Genomic DNA, 24537 nt, shown 5'->3' with positions numbered 1-24537 from the left:
AACGATTGTACACATAAACATGAAGCAAATTACAAAATTTAAAAATCTAGATCGTTATGTTACCTCAAATAGTTCCTCGTACGTCGCATGTGTCTTCTTTTGAAGCATGCATAAACAACCGATATAGCTATTTCTCCTATCGAAACCCTTATTACATACAGCTGAGTAAATAAGCGAGGTGCTATTGCAAAATTGTTATCCATAAACTAAACAGGTGCTTCAGTAAGATACTTAAGCCAGTTGGCTAAATGCATTATGAAAATCTTTCTTTCTTGTGTATATTACATGTTTATACATATATTGTTTTTCCTTCCTGCCATCTTTCCCGCTCTAAAAATGACCCTGCCATTTTTACCGTGCACCGATAATTACATATGGTGGTTTAGAAAAAGTTAGTTCTTATCCATTGTTGAAAGTACGATAGCATTCTTTTTTTTTCTGTTTTCGATTAACAGAACACAAGCAAGCAATAGTTTTTATTCTAGAATCTGGGTAAAATTTGTAGAACGTGCCAACAAATTTCCTGCAAGGATGGGAGTTATTCTAGTTTATGACATACACAGTTAACTGTTCTGATTTACTGTTCCGGGTTATTTAATTTATTTATTTTCTCGATTAATCCTATACAAGGGCATATTGAACTACAATAAAACAAATTATAAAGATTTAAAATGCCAACAAGTCTGGTAAATGAACGAATGGAGCCATGTATGTCATTAAATATAATTGAATCCAAGAGAGTGGCATGCAGTAGGGTAGAATCTGATAAATGTAACACACAAATTAAACTATTATGTCCATTTATACTAGGTGGCCACCTAAACTTAATTTCTTCAATTCACAAACTACAGTAAACCTATAAACTAATTAATAAAATAAATATTACACCCTCCATTCCAAAAGAAACCGAACTTTTGAAAACAAATAGTACCACTAGTTCCATCTGTTGTAATATTTTACCGGTAGATGGCGTAGTCCCTCATTGACAACTGGTATAAATGTCATGATATTTGGATGCACGGCAACAAAGTTATTGCGTTTCAACTGTCAGTGTGTTGTGTACATCGGTCGGAAAATGAGTTTCAAACAACGAGCTGCAATTGAGGTTTGTGTTAAACTGGGTAAAACTTTTAGTGAAACGCACCAAATGCTACAAAATGCATATGGTGATGAGTGTCTATCCCGTACGCAAGTTTACGAGTGGTTCTGGCGATTCAAATCGGGTAGAGAGACGCTGGATGATGACGAAAGATCAGGCCGTCCCAGAACCGGATTATCGGAAGAAAACATCGAAAAAGTACGTGAATTCATCAAACATAACAAAAAATCGTCGGTGAAAGTTATTGAAATGGAATTAGGCATTCCTCAAACAACCGCATACCGCATTTTGACCGAAGTTTTGGGCCTTAAGAAGGTTAATTCGCGGTTTGTATCACACAAACTCACCGAAGACCAAAAAGTTGATCGAATTGCGCATTGCAAAGACATCGTTAAAAGTGCTCGGCAGGATCGAAACTTCTTGAAATCGATTGTAACTGGTGACGAGACGTGGTGTTTTTAATATGAGCCCGAAACAAAGCGGCAAAGTGCTGAATGGAGAGCGCCGGATGAAGGAACACCCAAAATAAGTCGCTTGGTGAAGTCAAAAGTTAAGGTGATGCTGATTTGTTTTTACGATTCAAAAGGAATTATCCACAAAGAATTTGTTCAGCCCGGCCAGACAGTCACTGGAGAGTTTTACTTGGGCGTCATGAAGCGTTTGCTGGCAAGAATTCGTCGTATTCGGCCCGAATATCGCGAAATCGGCAGTTGAACTCTTTTGGACGATAATGCACCATCACATCGTTCGCGACTTGTAACTGAATTTTTGGTCAAAAATCACATTATTCGGTTGCATCATCCGCCCTATTCACCAGATCTCGCTCCGTGCGATTTCTATCTGTTCCCGAAACTGCATTTGGCGATGAAAGGAAAGTGGCACGCATCGATTGATGCCATTGAGAAGGCGACGACCGCCGTCCTAAAGACCATTCCAATAAAGGACATGGAGAAGTCGTTTGACAACTTGTTGGAGGTGCAAATATGTGTATCGATGCAGAAGGGGAATACATTGATTAATAAAAATGATTTGTTCCAAAATATACATTGCTTTTTTGTTTTTTTAAAACGTTCGGTTTCTTTTGGAATGGAGGGTGTATAATAAAGTAGTGCAAATGTGGTAGCTTAATCGTTTCATTGTATTAATGATAGTTTATTAGTACAAGTATAATTCTTCCTTTCTTTAGGGACGATTGAAATGACCACAGTGACAACTAACTCTCAGCTGTTATTTCTTACAAAACGCTAATCGCGGATTAATCTACCGTTTTCGACGATTTATCTTAATCTGATGATTTGTCGAAATAATCTTCAGATCATGCTGGTACAACACATTATCATTTATTCGATTATTAACTTTAGTTTTAGGGCCGCGGTGGCTCAGTGGTAGAGCGTTCACCTCTGGTGCTTGGGGTCCCGGGTTCGATCCCAGCCCCCGCCAAGTGAACTTTGTGGTGGACAAACACCGTGTGCGTGGGTTTTCTCGGGGCTCTCCCGTTTCCTCCCACTTCATTCCACCATTTCATTCATTACTCATCATCACCGTCTCCTTTAGCCTAACAGGCATAACCGTGGGACGTAACTCAAAGATTTCATTTCTTTTTTTTTTTTTTTTTTTTTTTTTGTTTTAAGCTTTAGTTATATCCCTATCCATAGATTAATTCTTGCTTGGTGCAATTGAGCATAAAATTCCAAGATTAATGTACTGCACTTTTTTGGTGTCGTCATCTTTTCGTTGCCTTTAGCACTTCTTTCTCTGAATTGAACCTATACTCTTTATGAAGTGCGCTCTCGCTCTGGTGTTTCCTTCGTTAATCTAAAACTTCTTTCCCAAGCTAATATGGCAGATATTACTTTCCTCTAATGTCATTCAATGTGTGGTGCATGTATATATATAATGTTCTAAAATGACGCCCAGGCAAGAACTACAGACCGCTATGAGTCAAAGCAAAAAAATATATACAATTGTATACAGTTTGGGTCTTCGTATGGAGACGCGAATTGCACTATGTGGCAACGTCGCAGAAAAAGAACCACAGCATAGATCTACCAATCAATCAAATAGTTATCTCGAATCTTTCCAGATGCAAATCGATAGACATTGACACTGCCATCACTTATTAACGTATCAATCGATGTAACTGCTTGATGGATTCAGAGTGCAGTGTTGATGATTTCAAGTTAATCCGTGTTGTTGTCACATAGTGAAAGTTTGATTCCCTGCAGCAGCTCAAGGAGGCCATGAAGGGAAGACAATTATGTAGGATTTTCGCTTTATTTTGCCGTAAAGAATAGTGCTCGTGGGCGCCATGTTTAGATCACTCGGTATATATACGTAATGTAGAAATAACAAGTAGGAGTGTCGCGTGTTCCACACGTGAATTAGTTTGGTCTGTATATATATATATATATATATGATATTTTATCAATTGTTTCTAAACCGGAAGTACTAGTATATTGATACACTTCCGGTTTTAGTAGAAAGATTAGAGGGGAGATGGAATATATTGTTGGGACGTTTAATTTGTTAGAAATAAACGCTTCTCTCTATCTGTTAGTGTTTTTATAACAATCAACCGTAAAATCAGAAGTGGTTGTTTTATAGCACTTCCGCTTTGAATAGAAGGTTAAGAACAAAGATGTTACCTATTCTTAAAAGGTTAAATCGATTTCATAAAACAACAACTTGCTGTGTTTTATCGTTTTTACTCAGTGCGTTATATATCAGTATTGGTATCAAAAATCATAGTAGATTTCTACCATTTCCAGTTTCAGTAGAAACTTAAGAATGTAAATAGAACTTATTGTTGAGACGGATAATTGATTGCAGGAAACCACTTCTCTCTGTCTATAATGTTTCTACTCTATAGACCAACGTTAAAAACCAGAAGTCGTTGATTTTCTTCCACTTGCGTTTTTAATAGAAAGATTTTAGTGGAGATGGATTGTATTCTCGGGACGCTGAATCGATTAAAAAAAAAAAAAAACGCTCTCTGTTATCGTTTTTCCTATAATCAGTATTGGAATTGGTAGGTGTAGTGAATTTCTACCACTTCCGCTTTTAATAGAGAGTTAAGAATGGAGATGTATTGTGTTTTGGGGATAGTTAACCGATTAGAAAAAACTGTATCTCTATCTATCACTGTTTGTGCTCTATAGTAATCAACGTTAAAAGTAGAAATGATTAATTTCTACCACTTCTAGTTTGATTATCGGTTCGATTATTGAATGAACTTGCTTCCAGCTTTTGACCATCTACATTTTGATTAAATTTTGTGATTATTGGTCAAGTAATTCTTGAGAATTTTTGACTCCCGGACGGATGGATGGACAGGGTAAATATATAATGAAGTTTTGCTAAACCAGACTCGTTTGAAAGTGTTTATAGCGCTTTCGTTACGAATAATTTGTAAAACAAGCAAAAAAAAAAAAAAGCTGTTCTGTCCTTCCTGCGCACTTTTGGTTTATTAGCACTTTTTGTAATGTTCTCAGGAAAAAAAAAATCTTGCACCTCAAAATATTCTTCACTTCTTGGCCTTTTGTTTGCGTCCTAAGCTTGTGCATAGTTTGTGTGCTGGATATGTGATGGAGGAGATAAAGGATCAATGGACAAACGCGGTAGTAGTAGATTTACTATTCTTAGCAGATATGTTAAGGCCAAAGGGAAACATAAATTCCGCCAGTGTACCAGATGAAGAATCGTGCATAACATTGTATAATTAGTATTGAAATTTAGAATGGAAAGTATAAAGCTTTGTTTTCAATAGAGTTCAAGCAACTTTTTTGTAATATACCAAATAGGTTTTGTTTGCTCATATTAGTTGAGTCAACTTCAAAATTTCACCTTCAACTAGAAGTCCATGGTGAACTTCTTCCAAATGAATGAAATACTTTCGAAGTTTCTTTTCGCTCTTCCTTGGATAACTTAATTACTCTAAAAGTTTTACAAATAACTTTGGATTTGTCAAATCTCCTGAAATTAAGCAACAACTACTTTTAGGAACGTATCAGAACTTCCATTGCCAGCCAAAGCAAGTGTAGCGATGAAAGAAAATAGTTAATTCACCTTATAGGAAAATTTCAATGTGAATTATTGTTATATTTAGCTTTCATTTGGTAGCATACCTTATCAATCGATACGTGTTTTCAGTATATCATTAAATTTCACACGGAAGCTCCTGTGATGAAAATACAATAGTCTGGTTCCGACCCACATAAAACTGTCGGTCCAAGCTCCATACAACATAGCCTTGGTGCTGAAAAGGGACGTTAAACTCAAAAATAAAACATAAATATCTTCAAGCAGAGGGAACAGCCGCGTCTCAGTGCTAAGACTGTCATTTCTTGTGAGCAGGATCTCACAATCTATCCCACTTCATACAGGTTTTGAAGTATACAAACACCACATCCGGATTTTCTTACTGTATTTCCTCTTCTTAAACTTTCTCTTATCATCAATTTATTTCATCATCATTTCTCTGGGTGTTCCATAGCCTTCTCTGGTATGCAGGAGCTAATTATGTGATATTAACTGATAATTTTGATCTACATAGTTTAAAAGTACGCTTGTGCCCAGATGTTAAGGAACACCATGGGAAAGTAACACACGAATGAACACAGGGGCCTAATGCCGATCTACGAAATCGGATGTGTGGTAAACATACCAGGAACCACACCGAAGGTCAAATGCCAGATATACAGCCAATAACGGCTGTAATGTAGAGTATGCATCTAGTTCGGGTGTGTTTATCCTGTCGATTGCACGTCCGTCCCGTTTGACATCACCAGAAACGTTCAGTATGAGGTGTGATCACCCCGAACGATTATACAGGTAATACAGCGTGTTTCCATTCTGTGGGTTAGGCCATCCAGCAGCTTCTGTGGTAATGCATCTCATTCCTCACAACCACCCGTCGGACGTCATCTAGAGTGGGATGATGGTAAATTTTACGTTACAGTCCGACACCGTCCAAGGGCGTCCCAAACATGTTTATTCGGATTAAGATTCGGAGAACGTAGGGACCACTGCAAACGTGTGATTTTCTCGTGTTCCAGGTATTTCTCCACTACCTGCTCTCTGCGAGGACGGTCATTATCGTCCATTAGACGAAACCTAAACTCAGGGCCATGGATAAGCGACTATTTTTCCTGGAAGAGGGAAGACTTTCCTCTACCCCCTGTGGCTTAGCAACCGCAAATTGCACTGGAGGTCGCGAAGGAGCCAATGCTGCCAGATTTCTAAACTGAATGAACTTGTTTCTCTCTGAAGGTTTCCATTCCAGATTGTCATATGTGAACAGCAGAAGTAAAAACTTATTTTTTAGTTCAACCTAGACCCAACTTGTATTGTTAGTATTCGATAAAGTGATATGTTTATTTATTGCCCATAAAAGATCTGTAGGGAAAATGAGCTAACGCAGAATCTCATTTTTTAAAACGGATTCTATTTTCTTCAGGATGACATTTTTTAAAGGGGGAAAAAAATATGGAAAGGGAAACATTTATGCACTTGAAAGATAAATATTCATTCTCAATTTCTGCAAGAGCCTAACTTTTGGCGCTATAGTTTACAACTTTTGGCAGGTAGTAGGGTGATTTTCCTTTTTTCCCTTTATAGTTTTCCGATTTTTGCAAACCATATTAAAATGAATAATAATTTGTAAATTTAAGCATGAATTTTTTGAAGTTTATATATAAAAAAAAGAAAGAAAAGAAAGACAGTATGTCTTACATCTTCATCCACGATTGAGTGACAACACAAAAAGAAGTTACAAGTTAAAACTTTTTTTGTATTGTTTTGAAAATTAAAGAAACGAAGATAAGGAAGGGAAAATCTTCGCTTGGAATGCTTTCTCAAAAAATTTCATTCCTTATAGAACACCAATTTATTGTTTATGACCATCAATGTTTGTTACAATTGTCAGTTAGTAAGTTTTGGTTCTCTACTTTCCCTTGAGATTTTGTTCGAAGAGATTGTAGTATGCTGGTGGTGTATAGGTATTTTCTCGCTGTTTGGAAATATCTAATTTTCTTCGGCGGTACCAGATGATAAGCAACCTGGTCCTTCTGGCCAGAGAAGTCCAAGTAACAAATAAAAGAATCGTGTACTTGGAAGTGAAGCAAGGCAGAGGAAACAAAACATGTAAGTTTCAGGAAGCTGAAGGTGGTCGAAAGGGGCTCAACCCCTAGCTACCTTTAGCTGGGGTCTGGTTTCGATGTGAACATTGGTTAAGAAATCCGGGCGATATGTATCTTTTTTAATTAATGCTAAAAGTCAAGGATATAAAATTACTTAAAAAACAAGAAAATTTTCGAAAAAGAGGATAAAGAATTATTTGAGAATCGAGACAAGACGAAATTATTCAAACTTAACAAGACGTCTCGTCTCGTGGACAACACTAGTCAAAGCTGAGTAAAATCTTTTTTGCGCGTCCCAAAACCTTACTTTAATCAAAGGAAATCACATATCGGAATAATATAAAATAATTCTAAACAACATTTATTTAATATCACCAGTTTATTGGCTTCAGTGATGAAGCCATATACCCAGCCCACGTCACTAACCTTAGGATACGTTTTCATGTAAGATATTTGCACTCAATTGAATTACATTGATTTCAATACAAAAATAAAGTATTTACAGATGTTATTCTCAACAGCTTGTTTTCAATTTTATTTTAAGTTTCGGTACTGACAGATTTATCAACCGAGTGCTAATCAAATTTGCAATTTTGCTGACATTTTGTACTAATGTTTGTTCCTAATTACCTGAGGACATTTCTTTAATAAAACTAAAATTATAATATTATAGAAATTGATCCCATTTCCCCTTCTCAGGAACGAAACTAAAGAAAAAAATGAAGGTCGCTGTCTGTAATTTTTAATAAGTGTATGTGTTGAATTTTACGCCTTCTTAAGCGAATCATCACATTCGGCATTTTCTAAACAACAGAAATTTGAATATTAATACAAACCCCCTCTTTTCTCCTATAGGAGCGAAGTTTTCGCAATAGTTGAAACGTGTTTTCGTTTAATTTTAATGAAAAATTTATCGCTTAATTCCATCTTCTTAACTTCAAGAATTTATGATATATCTTATTCTTAGTATTTAAAAAAAAAAAAAAAAAAAAAAAAAAAACTCGTTTACTCTCCTATAGGACATATATTTTTAAAATTCTTTCATTAGCCCTTGCTTTTTGACAAAGGAATATTCTGTACAAATCCACGTTTCTATCTATAATAGTTTGAGTAAGGTATTGAGTAAGTCACTTTAGATATAGTCACTATTTTATGTTTTTTTTAAATATAATAGTGTATATAAGTATATCTTTTTAAAAACCCATAAATAACTCGTGTTCAGTTTTGGTATTTCCGCTGTACTTGAATTATGTTGTTGGCACTCGATTATTTAACATTTTTCTTAGATCACTTTTTATTACACAATTCACGAGTCTACGTTTCTACTACGGTTTTTTCAATGGCTTTCTCTAGAAGAAAGAACATATGGTGTCCAGACATTTTCAAGAAAAAATGTGACAACCTTGTCCCTCAGCACGTGCAAAAAACACTTTTGTGGGCACTTGCGGTCATGCTTGCGGAAGGGGCTGTTTCTTACGAAGGGTATGGGTAAGGGACGTTTATCGGTGGCCGCGACTGTAGGTTTATATGCACCACGGAAATTCGCACATATGCCACATTAAAACGTCCCGACAGATCACACCCGTCAGAGTATAACGTGGAGGGATGCTCATGTTCCCAACATAATGTCGTCCCAGACCATAGCGTCGGAACCACCGTAACAATCTCGTTCCGTAAAATTGGCAGGGTCATAACATGCCCCTAGTCCTCGAAATATGCACAGAATGTCGAGATTCACTCTCCAAGCCGGCACACGTCAGTGGAGAGTACCTCACCCTACTGCTCTTGAGTGTATTCACGGTGAGCTAAATATCATGTTAAGCTGTCCTGACAATGCAGTAGTGTGAGTAGAACTGCTCCAACGATCACCTTACATTAAAGAAAATCTCGTGCAGCCGTCGATACACAGCTTTACAGGAAACATTAGTCCCATAGTCTGTTATGAGGTCTCGGGCTCATGCATATGCAATGCCGGTTGGACGTCGTGTTGCATTTAATGCCAGATAGCGGTCTGAACACTGAGTTGTTGTACGTGGGCGACTTGCCGTATGTTGCCTTCGAATTTTCCACGCACCCTAATCTTGTCCACATCCGCGAAACTACGAGCTACATCTTAATTCCGCATCCACAGCTCGTTACCTTATCCAATTTCTAGTCTTCCAATAATACAACCACGCATGGTGTCGTCCAGATACTTATTTCGTGACATCCTATGTGCTTTGTATGCATTTAGTATGTACACTCATGTCCAAAATGATTGTCGCATATCTATAACTGTCTTCTTGTAAGAATATAATTTGATCGTGATTTTGCAGGGTACTTTTAATACTGATACTATGTGTATAAACGGGAAATGTATATTTCTGGTAAATTTCATAGGAAAACAATCACAAATACAAAAATTAGAATGAGTAAAACAGAATGTTGCTAAATGGATAAGAAAGTTTAATTTTCGTTTTATTGTTCTTATTTACTGCTTTTTTTGACATGAAATTTGCCATATGCATGTCTTTGCCGATTATACACATACTAACATTATAAGAAATACCAGACGAATTCGTTATCAAATTATATTCCTACAACAACATATTTATAGACATGCGACAATAATTTTGGACATGAGTATACCTACCCAATGAAACACGCCGTACGTAACATCACTACCAAGGTAGCCTTGCATGCCTCACTTGTCGATGATTTTATACTCTTAGGGCAGGCCCGTAGCCAGCCCAAAAATGTAGGGGGCTCGGTAGAAGTTAGGAGGGGGCGACCCAACCATATTATAGTTCATTTGCAAGTCTATTTGAAAATCTTAGGGGGCTAGTAAAATTTAGGGGAGCCCCCCTATATCCCCTGTGGATACGGGCCTGTCTTAGAGAGCACCTGTGTCGCTCATGTAGTTACAATTTACGTAGTTTATGTGAGGCATGACGCATTTCCTGGCACACACAAAATCATATTTTGTGCCATGGTATCTTGTGATTTTTAAACACAATCTCTCAATTTCTGTATATAAGTAGCTCTCAATTTTTGAATTTCAGTTTTCATTCATTCACTTTTCTCTTTGTTAACAGGAATGTATGGCAGAAGAGGATATACATTTGGTTCTTGAGGGAGTTCCTGTACAGAATGACGGGACTATTAATTATAAAGACGTAAGTCACGTGTTAAAGAATATTGTGTGATCTTCTTAAATTATTATATTTTTTCTTTGTCTAAAATAGAATGTCATGTGCAGAAGAAATTTCATTATTCCAACTTTGCTTAGAAACTAACACAACCTCATCACGATTTCTAAAATTTTCTTAATAGCATCTGTAAGTAGGTCATTTCAATATTTCGGCCAGTAATAGTAATGGTCTAAATGAAGAAGAAGTGCCGATATGTTTTTGGTAGAGTTCAACCAATGAATGACAGTGCAGAAGTTTACAGAAAAAGTTGATCAGATCAAATGGTTTAGAATATGATGGTTCATAGCCTAAAGAAATGTCTTGACTAACGTTACCAAGTGACTGCTTATATAAGAAACTCTTATAAAAGATAATAAAAGACACTCCTAACGAACCAGAAAACTCATATTGGAACAACTCACACGGAAATATACATTTTAGCATCGTGTCTTAGAAGTTTCGTTGTGTAAGACTTCAGATGGTTATCAAAATAATACAAACACCTGAAAAAAGTGTAACTTACTAGATTAGTATGGCCTCCTTTCGCCTTCAGAACAGCTCTAATGTGACATGGAATGGAGACATAAAGGTCGTGAATGGTAGCAAGTGGAATATGACATCATTCTGCGTGCAATGCATTACCCAGTTCCATGAGCGTCCTGCTAAAGCGTTCTAGATCTTAGCAGCGGTTTTGCCTATGCAACCCGACTGTAATTGTCGTTAGAGGCTGTGGAAGGTGCTGCTTGAGTTCCTCTGTCAGTTGCACCACAGTCACACGACGGTTCTGAGTGACAATCTGCTTTAATGCTCAGTGGGACCAGACACTAATGGTTTTCTGCCGATCACTATTCCTCTTCGCCGATATGACTTTGTCATCTAGTTTTGTACGCCATCACCACCTCGAACATAGTACTTCACGGCACATGGAACACACTTGCCGCTTTCTTCACACTCGCACTTCATAACGAGCGTCAATAATTTGCCTTCTTTGGAAATCAAATAGATCGCTACCCATTTTACACTATCATGGTCTGCTTTTCACTCACTGCACATTCTGCTGCTCCTCACATAGTATGGAGTTTGCCGTAACACTCCACGATCAACAGTCCTGCGCTGAGGATGCCGCCTGACCATTACCAACCCAGACATCTGACGTATTTCCAACGTAGGTGTTTCTATTATTTTGATAATCAGGGTTTATCCGCATTTTAATAGGACATGATTGTGGGTACCCGAGCAGTAGGTGCGTCAGTAACTCAGACAACAATATTTGTTGGATGCGCTCGCTTCTCTGTAGTGAAGGTGTACAAGGAGTGGGGGCGTACGGAAGTTCAAAACGTGGAGCGAGCGTCGTGTCAAACAGCTCGTGACATACAAATAAACCGTCAGTGTCCGGGAATTATCTGACCAATGCAATGGTGGATGCAGACACCCATATCCCACGTAGATATACGGCGTACGCTGGCACGCATGTAGTTGCATAACAGACGACACACTCGTCACCCACTCCTTACGACTCGTCACCGCCGAATTCGTCGCGCTCGGGTACAGGAACACGCTAATTGGACCATGGGTGTTGGAAAAGGGTGTTGGTCCGATAAATCATTGTTTGTGCTACTCCTCTCAGGCGGCCGTGGGCATGTGTGGTGCCAACAGCACGAAGCTATGGATCCCTGTGCATGGCGCGTACTGTACAGGCAGGTAAGGGCAGCTGTACGGTTTTGGGATGCTTCTGTTGGCATGGACTGCGACCGTTGGTGTGTACGGACTACAGCGAGACATCCGTTGTGTACCTGCAGGTGTTAGAGAATCACGTACACCCTACAATGCAACACTTCCACCCACACGAAGACGACATTTTCTAGGACGACAGTACACGGTGTTACCAAGCCAGAACTCTACTTGCTTGGCGTAAGGAATATTCCACGGAGCTGTAGCGTATAAATTAGTCCTCTAAGTCACCGGATCTTAATCCTATAGAACATTTGTGGGTCCATGACTCCTGCACCAACATTTGTGGGCCCATTGTAGGACTCCATCAGGAATATATGGTGTCAGATCCCTGTGGAAACATATCAGCAACTACCAGAATTCATGCTATCCTCTGAGAAAAAAGTGGACCAACAAAGTATTAGATAGGTGGTCGCAATTCAGTGAACACTCAGTGCATATATATATATATATATATATATATATATATATAGGGCGGCCCATTTTAATCTTTCCACGGAAATATCTCAAAAACGGTTGAACATAAATGAACCAAACAAAAACTCAAACAGAGAACAAAATGGGGCAAATCGAATGGTAATGTTGCGGTGGCCCCCAAGGCCACCCTTCATAGGGGCCCGTGGCCCAACTTTAAAATTTTAAATAGAAACATGGGTCGAGTGATACCTCGTTCGATAGATCTTTAAAAAACTAAAAAGCATTAAAGCAAAAGATTTTTCATATCGGTCACCGTATTCAAAATGGCCACCGAGGTATGTTCCTGTATCATATAAAAGTCCAGTACCACTGATGTGAAAACGGTTGAATATAAATGAAGCAAACAAAAACTCAAAACAGAAAATGCCATGGAACAAATCGAATGGTGTCGCGGTGCCCTCCAGGACCGCCCTTCATGGGGGCCCAACTTTAAAATTTGAAATAGAAACATGGGGCAAGTAATACCTCGTTTGAAGATCTTTAAAAAGTAAAAAGCGTTGAAGCAAAAGAATTTTCATATCGATCACCGTATTCAAAATGACCACCAAGACATGGTAACTGTATATGATAAAACGTTCAGTACCATTAATATGTAAACGGTTAAGATAAATGAGCAGAACAAAACTTCGAAAAGGAAATCACAGAGGGCATTTATCATTCCACGGTCCGAGAATGTTACAACAGAGGAAAAGATGATTAGAGTGAAAGTATCAAAATGCAAAGGAGAAAATCTAATTCCTAGAAAATTATCACTCTAACCTCCCTTTGTGAGTGAGTGAAGCGGGAAGGAACAGTGAAATTGCAAATCAGAACGTTAGTTCTTGCAAATTGTAACAAAAAAAAAAAAAAAAAAAAAAAAAAAAAAAAAAAAAAAAAACTGAAGTGAGTTTTATAAGAGAGAAATATCTCTGTAATGGGAAAAAAAGTAGGTAAAATTCTTGTTAAATCGTATCTTCCATTTTGATTGCAGGCAATGATTTGATGTAATAATGAATCAACTGCAATGCGAAGCAAATTTGCCGAACAATGCAATTTTAGAACAATGTGTACAAACGTTCACATGTTCACAAATGGTTTTATTCAACAGTCGTCTGCTGGTTCGATTCTTCTTCTTCTATGGTTCCTTGAATGTGATAGAAATGAGTTTCACCGAGATGTTGTCCACAGTTACATTCCGAATAACTTTCAGCGGTAATTTCAGTTGTGATCCTTAGTAACGAAATTGTGTATACTGATGCAGATGCCTCCCAGATATCTTGCACGCATTGCGTTAATTATCAATGGCGAAAGGGCGGGCAGATTGTTTGCAAGTTTCAAAAATGTTTTATTAAAATGTTTGCTTCGCATTTCAGTTGCTTCTTTCTTCCTATCCAATCACACTTTGCAATACAAATGAGTATTAAACTTGAATTTCACCCTATTTTTATTCATTACAGTACCAGTCACTTGTACACCCAAGTGTTTCAGGCAGACCATACCTATTGTAAGTAAACGTGGGGTTCTCATTTGAGATTTTACCATTCATTCCCGCTTCACTCACTTAGGGAGGGAGATCGGAAAGATAATATCCTAATAATTAGATTTCCTCTTTTGCAATCTGTCACTTTTACTTTAATAATCTTTTCCTCCATTGCATCTCGAGCCGTGAAATGATAAATACCCTCTGTGTTTTATTCTGTTCATTTATCTTCAACCGTTTTCATATTAGTGGTGCTGGACGTTTTATCTGATACAGGCAACATATCTTGGCGGCCATTTTGAATACGATAACCGAAATTAAAAATGTTTTGCCTCAACGCTTTTAAGTTTTTAAAGATCTATCGAACAAGGTATCGCTCGCTTCACGTTTTCATTTAGAATTTTTAATTTGGGCCCTGAGCCCTCATGAAGGGCGGTCCTGGAAGCACGGCGACATCACCATGCGATTTGTCCCATGGCATTTCCTGTTTGAGTTTTTGTTTGGTTCATTTATGTTCAACCGTTTTCACATCAGTGGTACTGGACTTTTATGTGATACAGGTAACATATCTTGGCGGCCATTTTGAATACGGTGACCGATATGAAAAATATTTTGCTTTAACGCTTTTTAGTTTTTAAAGGTCTATCGTACGAGGTATCGCTCGACCCATATCTCCATTTAAAATTTTAAAGTTGGGCCGCAGGGCAACATGAAGAGCCCTGGGGGACACCGCGACATCACTATTCGATTTGCCCCATTTTATTTCCTATTCGAGTTTTTGTTTGGTTCATTTACGTTCAATCGTTTTTGAGATATTTCCGTGGAAAGATTAAAATGGGCCACCCTGTATATATATATATATATATATATATATGTAATGTTCCAATGGCATAAGTGATAAAAAATGTTAAAGAATTGCTATACTCACGTGCATTCTGTGTTTCTGCCGTGAAGGTAACTTTAAAACTGATCGAAGAACAATATTAAAACGAAAAACAAGTCCCATGACCTTGTTGTCAGAAACAAGTGTGCAAATGGAATTTCCAAATTAATCAAAACACTACATAAACACTTTCTAAGTGACTATTTTGATAAAAAAGAAAAACATATTTTTCTTTTAGTGTACTTGAAAATAATTTACGAACTAGTATAAAAACTGGCAATTCTAAACAGCCATTATCATTCGATCATTTGTTCGTCATCTAAGCAGTCAAAAAATACTCGAAGTGCATCGTTTGGATACTACAGCCATCTCTGGAACTTCGAGATGTCCCGTGCAGCGCTAACAATTATAGGAGGACACTATGGACTGTGAGTATGCTTTGTGCTTATTATTACATGACATAACGCTGTGTAAACAGAGCGCATGATTTATGAACACGCGAGGGAGATCAAGGACTGTCTCCTTGATAATCAAACTTTTATCACTTTACTGCACGAGTTTTCTATTGTAACTTTGTACATACCATTTGTATTATTCCTTTTTTGAGTTATCCAAGGTGATGGTTGCAATTATTCAATAAATGTACTTTTATATAAACGCAGTTTTATTCCTTAAACAATAACTCACACCCTATGTGGGTAATGCATTCTCTATTTATTTTAATTTCTTAAAACGTGACAATTAAGCATCAAAATGCATCATTTTAATATATAAATATATATCAGTTTATATACAGAGTCATTTGAAATTTAGCGATGAAGAAGAACCAGCGGATGAAAAAAAAAAAAAAAAAAACTTCAGTTCCATTGTCTCTGTTGTTTCTTTCTTATCCAAAATTACACCAAGCCACCAATGATTGTTCTCTGTGATATGTGTCCTTCCACTTCTGCTAGTTTAAGCCTTTGTTTCACTCCTACTCCTAAGAGAGTAAAATTTCACGACCATTCACTTGTTGAAAATACATTTGTTAACAATCTTTGTCTAACATTGGGATGGAATTTTAGAACTTGTGTGCGCTTGGTATTTGTTTTGCATAAAGAAATCTATCTAATAGGATCGAGGAACACGAGATCGGGACGTGTTCCATTGGCTGAATTTCGACTGCAATTTCAAAACGCAAATCCGTGCCAGTACTCTCATAACGCGCTCATGTAATTTACAACGTTTGTAAACATAATGACAGGAAATTGGGACATGAACTTGAGAAAATAAAATAAAAAATTAGTAACTATTAGGCAACGAAATCAAAATTTATGATGTTTATTATAGATTTCCAAAAAAGTTACGTGGAAAGTTATTTTTCATTAAAGAGCATCTTCGTAATAAAAGAAACGTTATTCAATGTGAATCAATTTCTTAAGTTGAGATATTGGAAAATTATTTGCATATACTATTTTGTAGGCTAACAAAACACAAAGTTCAAGGATGTTTTTAGGTATGACCGCATTTTTAAATAGGCGAGTTTTGATGTATTATTTTACAGAATATCACAAAAGCATCACAGTCAGGAATCATACCTTCTTGAATCAATACAGCTTTCTGTGTTCGTTCTTTTGTCTCAGGTGACTAAGTACCAATGACCTTGCATTCCACCCTTTAGTGTGGATGGAGTATGACATCACAGTTAAGTGTTTCGTCATGGTTTTGATAATCTCAGTGTGTGTTAGTTTGTTAACCACATAACCCTGAAAAGCAGATGCACACGAATGTAAAACATTAAGGTTGACTGAGGCTGTCGCTTCTAAGGTGTTAACTTAAGAACTATGTTCTCAGTGTGATGGCGTGTTGTTTGCCCCAACTCCAATATGGTGTTCGCCACGATTTTGCCACAGTATTTTCATTGCGGTTTCATCAGATCTCATTACCGTGAAGATTCACACACACACCTGACGTAAAAGGTGAGGGTTACCAGGCATATTTTTGATCCCCTGTGAATAAGTATTAACTGTACTCAACCTTGAAACGAGAGAGGTCTTATTAGTTTTGCTGCTGATAAAAGAACATTAAGTCCAAACAAACGAAACAAAACATTAATATTACAATAGCTTCATAAATTGGTATAATTACATTTTCTCTTTTAACACAATTCTTCATATAATACTATTTTTCTGTTACACTATACAACTAAGAAACTAGGTTTTATATACTTAGAAAAATTAAATGAAATATTTCAAGTTTATGTCTCATGATTATGCTGTGTAAGCTAAAAGAGAAGGTAATGATGGGAATGAATGAGATGGTGGAATGAAGAAAGCGGGAGGAAACGGGGAGAACCCCTAGTAAACCCACGCATACGGTGTTTGTTCACCATAAAGCCCCCACTTGGAACGCGCTAGGATTAAACGAGACATCCCACACACACCAAAGGTGAATGCAGTACCACTGAGCCACTGTGACTTATATATACTTAAGTAATGTGTATATATAATATAGTTCGGACAGTCGCAAGAATAGGAAAAGTTACAAAATGCAAATTGAAACAAAAGTATACATGTTAACTTACGAAGTTCAAAGCTGATCACATATAGCTTTTCTGTAGAAGTAACACACAAGAAGTGCAATTTATGCGCCCAGAAGCATGAAATATAGAAATGATTATAACATCATATCATATTTGGTTCATACTCCTAGGAGGTTCCTATTGGAACCTTGACAACTGTGTTCTTTACAAACTGCACGTCGTCCATTAAGATAAATATAAATCCAAATAAGATGCTGCTATTAACGTTCTGTCTGTATAAATGATGTTATCCTTCGTGTAGTAAAATAGGTCTTCCCCTCTTACTAGTTGTGAATTCCATGCTCACTCACATTTGCAAACATCCAGCACAAATGTATCACGCGCATGACACAACATTTCACGTTGCAAAGTTTATCTGATCACTGCAGAAGGAAACAGGCTCTACGCGAGTTGAGTTACAAACAGCTTGGTTGCTGAATTAAACAAATCTTGGCGGAACAATTATCACGGAGAAAAATCATTGGCTGAACAATTACAGATTGTTACAAGTGTACCCTTATGATATGGAGGGCCAGTCATAGGTCATGTAAGCTGAACATTTTTGGGAATAGAAGTTGAAACACTGAATCTTCTATTCTTGTAGCTGATGAAGTTATTAATCACCTGAAAGAAGTTCATTTTAGAAGCAAGTTCATGCTCTATTGACAACAGTGCTAAATGATTGTTTCTCTTGACCCAAAGAACTAAGGGTAATGCCACTAGTAAAAACTGCTCACTCTTGAATAATTGTCTAATTGAGCTTTTTAAATTTATTGAAGGACACTGAATCGAATAAAAATATTTCTAAACGTATCCATTCATGAGGTCACAGAAGAGATAACCTTAAGCTTTGGTTCTTTGAAGCACTACTTTTGCCAATACTAAAAGTGTCCACACCTGCATGCATTTCTAATTGCACTCTCCGTACTAATTTGAGGATCTTAAATGCAATAAAACTATTTTAAACAGTTGTCCAAGTCATCACGAGAAAAATGATCTTAAAGTTGACCTCTCTAATCTCAAATGGTTTCTCATTTAACGATTACTACACTGTCTCTCACCTGAAACAACGATCACAAGCAGGGTAATGAAAATTCTCAATATAATGCAAAGTTCAGGAAACAGAAACAGGAATCAATTTATAAATTTCATTGAAAAAAAGAAATGAAGTCTCTTTATTTTCTAGCTTGATCAGATTCAGGCAGGAAGCTACACACACACTGACTTATACATTTGTTTCTTTTTGTACAGATTATCACTCAGATCATCAAAATCACGGTGCGGCCTATAATCAAGATTTTCTTTCTCAGATTATAAATCTCAATTTCAAAATGACATATACACGTATCTTATAGATTGAAATTAATACCATTACAAGTTACTGCAGTTACGTTTGTAGACCATCAAAGACCAACAAGAAAATAGCAAAAAAACATACGTTGTTCGAAAAAAATTGCTACCTTCATTGGCTACCGGTAACACGTTACATTGGCACAAAAAATCACTTGTACACTTAGTATTTTATTAACAGGAATACGTATCTTTGTTATACAGTATATAGAATACTAGCTGAACCTGCGCTCTCTACACGGCGCATCATTCGCATATGAGCATAAATCTCCTCGTCATTCCTCACAACATACTGTATGTACATGTCCCTTTACAGACACAAGTGAAAGACGTCTTGATTAAAAAAAAAAAAAAAAAAAAAAAAAGGCAAGGAGTATCATAAAGGGGAGATTTTTCCATTATTTTTTCTCAATATCTCGCACCGTTTGCAAGATTTGAGTCTACTTCCGGTTGGAGTTTCTAATTCATGTATGACCAGTGTTTTCTTTCTTCTTGCATGCAGTGTGTAATAAGCAAATACATTACATATACAATTAACTATAATATCAGTTATATATGGTGTTCACTGGGCAAAACACCCAAAAAATAAAGATTTATTTTAAGACTCGAGAAATGGTTATCCTTCCTTTTTCACTATTATTTGGGTCCCGACTGCTGCTTCCTCGATGAGTGTCCCAAGCTGGCGCCACAACTGTAATCCTTAATCCATGAGGTTGTTGATGATGCTTTATAACATAAGTCCATTTATCATTAAGATTACTACGAGAAGATACGGACTATTCCTTTTCAACACGTACAAAAATTCATTAGTTCCGTTTTCACATCCAACGTATTAAAAGTAAGTGTATATGTGCACGTAAAGATATAGTAACGCTATGATTGTAAGCAGCATGGACGCTGCTTTCGATAAAGCGCAACGAACACAGGAGCAAAGAGGGACGTGGAGGTAGCCCTCACAAGGGTGCCGGAGCACTGAGACTTTGTCCAGTTGGCTATTGTGTATGAGTTCTTCGGGGCTGGAGTCCCCCGGTTATGAAGTATAATGCTGAATTCAAGCTCTTTGGCTGAAAGATGCGGATGCTTCGAATTAACCAACCAGAAATAGACGATGACAACATGTAGGTGTGATTGCAACTGTCCCGTTTTTCCGGACTCGAGAAAGCGTTCACAAAGGGAGTCGTTGTTCCCACATCGTATGTCCATATATAGTCATGAAATCGAACTGAGGCTCACCAACACAAACGAAAAGACATACCAAAGCGATGAGAGAAGAGTTTCTAGAATGTGCGGAAATATACGAGGCTTGGTTAGTAAAGTTCGAAATTAAGTCTTATTTTTCTCAATGCCCTTTTTAAATCCAAAAATGAGCTTTAGGTCGGTGATAAGAAGGAGACGGAGAAAGATACATTTCAAAGTACTGTCTAATTGAACTTTCTCATAAATTTAGTACCGGGTCCTATATTCGAGATTTACTTTTTTCTACAATCTCGTGTCAAAAGTTTAGGTGTGGACTGTATTCGCGCAAATACGGTAAGTTGTAATTAATTTCCTGATTGCATCACTGTCATCCAAAGTGTTTATTCTGAGAATGGCTTCAGAAGTTGCACAAATATTCTCATTTCTGCACACCGAAAATCCATCTGAGATACGATCTTGTGTACGATTACATCAATAAAAACAACATTTTAAATTGTTCTTCTTCGGTTTCTTCTGAGTGTGTTTTAGTCTCAAACGAGTTATCTTTCGACGGGGGCTCATGTAGTTTGATTGGGTCAAGGATGGTGCGAAGCTGGGTGATGTAGGAATGTTCCGAAGATGTATGACTCTTACAGCACGGTATGGAAATCATAGGCAACTTCGGTATTTGGTTAGTGAGCTCCACCCATGTTTTTAAGAGAAACGTTTCGTGTCTCTAAACCGTAGTGTAGTACCATATTGCAACGTTTTGAGAAGACAGATAATACTTAATTATATTAATGATTACCGGTCGTCGCCAATACAATTGTGTGCTTATTATTGATTATTACCTGTAATTTTATTCGAGTAACATTTAGCAGTCTAGAATACAAAGATGCATTGACAGTAACAACTCAATTTATTACATTACTTATACGTATATGTTAAAAAAAAAAAAGAAATAAAATGAATACAAAAAACTATATTTGTTTAAACCCTTATATAAGTGCACTTAACTTTCCTTTTTATTTGTCTTAGTATATATGTATATTATGCTCGTGCATGACGTGGCGTAAATATATTGAATGAAAGTAAATTTTGTGGTTGTGACACCGAATGTTTGCAGTACTGCGCACTTCTCATATATATTTAGCACTCTTCGCCTTAGTAATACGATTGCATTCCTGTGGCTTACGAATTGTTCTTTGATTTATTCTTCGTAGTATATCTTTGACACCTTTATTCTCACTGACATTTATCAGTTTTATACTGCAACTAATAATTCTGAAGCATTTCCAACCGAAAATAGAATTCCTGCCGTCATTCTTTTCATTCACCGCCAATACCCTCACTGTTTCTTCAACTGCATGTTATCGAAAGTTTCCGTCCTCTTGCTGTTCGGATAGACAAATAAAAGGGGACAAAATACGGCTATTTGGATCAGTCATAGTGGTTCGGATCCTGTGTTAAGCTGTAGGTCGACGTCCCATGTAGCCTTGCTGCTGAAAGGTACGCTAAACTTAATCCAATCCCATCAAATGAGTTATCTTTCGACTGCAGAATTCAACTTCTTAAATTTATATGGTCTAAATTTTCCCTTCAAATATCTAGGAGAGTCAATGATTCAAACTTGGAGAAATATAGTCTGCCCGTTTACTTCTGCTATCCATCGCGGGACATTCCCAAAACATCCGTTACTTCTGGTAGTTTTTCTGCTGTAGATTTTATTATCTCAGTTCGCGCATAGAGCTCCCTCGTGGCTATGTGTATAGCGTACGCACCTTTGACATGAGAACCCCGGGTTCTGTTCCTGGTGGGAACTCGTGTGGTTCGGATTTCATGTTAAGTTGTACGTACGTCCAGGTCTCATATAGACTTGCTACTAAACGGGAAGTTAAATTCACTCCAATTCGTGCAGATTTAATCTTGTTTCAGAAGGGTTATGAAGGGGTGGCCCACTTGTGTACTTTAATAATCTCTGTGGGCCAAGTAACAATACAAAAGTCAGTAAATTCTTGTATTATCAATGGACTAAACTTCATTCTTGTCACCAGTGGTGTTTAAAAGATATATATATTTAAATCTAATTTTGTTTAATTTAATCTCTAGGGAAGTCAGGAAATATTTAAAGAAAACAATAATTATTACCACGCACTCTCTAGAAGGTTCAGGCCCCCGACATTTGTCGGGATTGCTACCCTCCCCTTCCTTTATGCGTGGTGCTGATAATATGGCTAGATTCAACGATGACTACACATTCGAACACAGACATCAAGAAACAACAGCTGGTGGCGTTGATCCTATATTCTTGAGTCGTCTGCAAGCTCGCTCTCATTGGCTATTACACTTCAACCACTTGCAGCGAGATGCCTGGGATCTGTTGTGAGAGATAACAATCGAAAATTACTTCTAAATATATGTAGGTCCTTCCCACATTTCATTATTGTTACATTGTTAAATGGATTCACACTTGTATCTAGAGCTGTGTTAATAAATAAATAAAATTAACGTTTATTAAATGATAATGTCCGTATTATTGACCACACTTTTATTTGGTGATGTTTAATAATGATTTGGTGATGCAGTCTGTAAGGTATTTCTATATGGTATAATATTCTTGTTATGACATTAAATTTTTGATTCTTACATATAACGTCGACTTAATAGGCATTAACTCATTGATATCAAAATTTGTAATATGATCAAGTAATTTTAGTCAGTTGCATTTATAGTTTATTGTATTATAATCATTATTCATGTGGCACACAGTTATTAAATTACTTAACCTACTTGGGAGATGGACGCAGAATCTTCGCCATACGATAACTTGAAGCACACATTATGGACAGAGATTCTTCGCACAATCACACTTCAGAAGTATGATGAATATTTTGAATATGATAGAGGGGGGATTTGAAGAGTTGCCAGCGATTAAGTTAAAGGCAATCTTTGCCTCATATTTTCTTCTGTTTTTCTTTCTTTCCCTTTTCTGCTGATTATTATTTTTCATGCAATTACTCGACCATAATCTATATTATAAAATTGACTATGTTTGTGACTCCTAATCTCTTGAACCACCCAACCAATCTCGATTAAATTTTCAACATAGATGAGATTCGGGCCTGGCAGTGTTTCTATCATTTCATTTTGAGGTACAACTAAGGGATATATATATATAAAATCTTATTAACTCTTGAACCGTGAGACCGATCTCGATCAAAATACCACATAGATGCGGCTCGGGATTAGGATGAATTTTATCATTTCACTTTGACGGTGCAACTTAGGGGAGGAAGAGGAGAGAGATATAGAAAAAAAATATAAAAATGAAAGTGACTACCTTTGTGATTTAATAACTCTTGGACCACCGGACCGATCTCAATCAAATTTTCAACGTAGACGAGGTTCCGGCCTGGGAGTATTTTTATCACTTCACTTTGACCGTGCAACGTAGGGGAGGGAAAGATATTTAAAAATGACCGAAAATGACCAATATTAGTGTGAATCCTTAGTTTTCGGTGTCCCTGAGATGAACAGTGACATTTCCGATGTCGTTTAAATCCAAATTCAGTCCTTTATGTCCAATATGAAACGTATTTTCCTCGTGCGAAGAACGGGTATTCTGCTAGTTCACTATTATTATTGTTTTTATTACTAGTGTTAATAATGTCTTTATTCATAGTGTTTCAATAGGTATTCTCCGCAATTAATCAGTAGTCATATATAACACACCTCATATAAACATAACAAATAGTTTAAAACTTACCGTAGCGGATGAGAATGTAGTCCCACCGCAAGTGCGGTAAGTGTTCCCCATCAATATCCATCACACCAAAAGTCGTGCTTTAAAGGTGCTATCTAGTTGTAGTACCTTGTTTTCTGTTATTTATTTATTTGATTATACCAAATTATAGTCGTTTTTATTATTTGTAATGGTTTGGATTTTGTTAGTCGTAAATGTGGATTTTTATTAATATTGTTGATATCAGCACTTCAATATTTTATGTTTGATCTGAATGCTACTGTACAATTTCATGTGTGTAAGCTAGTTTGCACAGATTGAAATTGAAAATAATAATAAATAAATTATTATCCACTAACGTTTCCTTTAAGGCATTTTCCACTAACGCTTACTTTATAGCACATATCTTCTTTGTTTCTTATTGTAATATTTGTTTCCCTTTAGCTTTGCAGAAGCATTATGAAGACCATTGACGATATTCAAAAACTGTCACTTCAGCGGCTTGAGAAAGAGGAAGAGAAGTTAAAAATAAATACTAAAACTTTTGTTGTCAAAAAAAAGGTTAAGACCAGACTGTCCGAAAGTCAATCGTTCCGTCCTACCGATTTGTCCAATTGGTACAAGTTATCATCAAAGGTAATCTAAAATTTATTGCTACTGCATTTTATTAAAACTGTCTTTTTTTTTAAAAAAAAAAAAAAGTTTGTACCTGTTAGTGTTATTTTCTTAAGTATTTAGCAAATTATTTCATTT

General features: G+C 36.8%; 1 protein-coding gene across 1 annotated transcript in view; it reads left to right on the top strand.

Moving 5' to 3' along the window:
* Positions 1-24537, top strand: part of LOC145688478 (EF-hand calcium-binding domain-containing protein 7-like) — a 110962-nt gene that overhangs the window by 34675 nt on the left and 51750 nt on the right. The window contains exons 4-5 of the mRNA XM_081762764.1: positions 10311-10391; positions 24229-24420. Coding sequence (XP_081618890.1) covers positions 10311-10391; positions 24229-24420 — 273 coding nt within the window. The remainder of the gene's footprint in view (positions 1-10310; positions 10392-24228; positions 24421-24537) is intronic.

Source organism: Thermobia domestica, chromosome 6, assembly GCF_964235325.1.
Source record: "Thermobia domestica chromosome 6, izTheDome1.hap1.1, whole genome shotgun sequence".
NCBI lineage: Eukaryota > Metazoa > Arthropoda > Insecta > Zygentoma > Lepismatidae > Thermobia > Thermobia domestica.
This window is presented reverse-complemented; position numbering and strand designations above follow the sequence as displayed.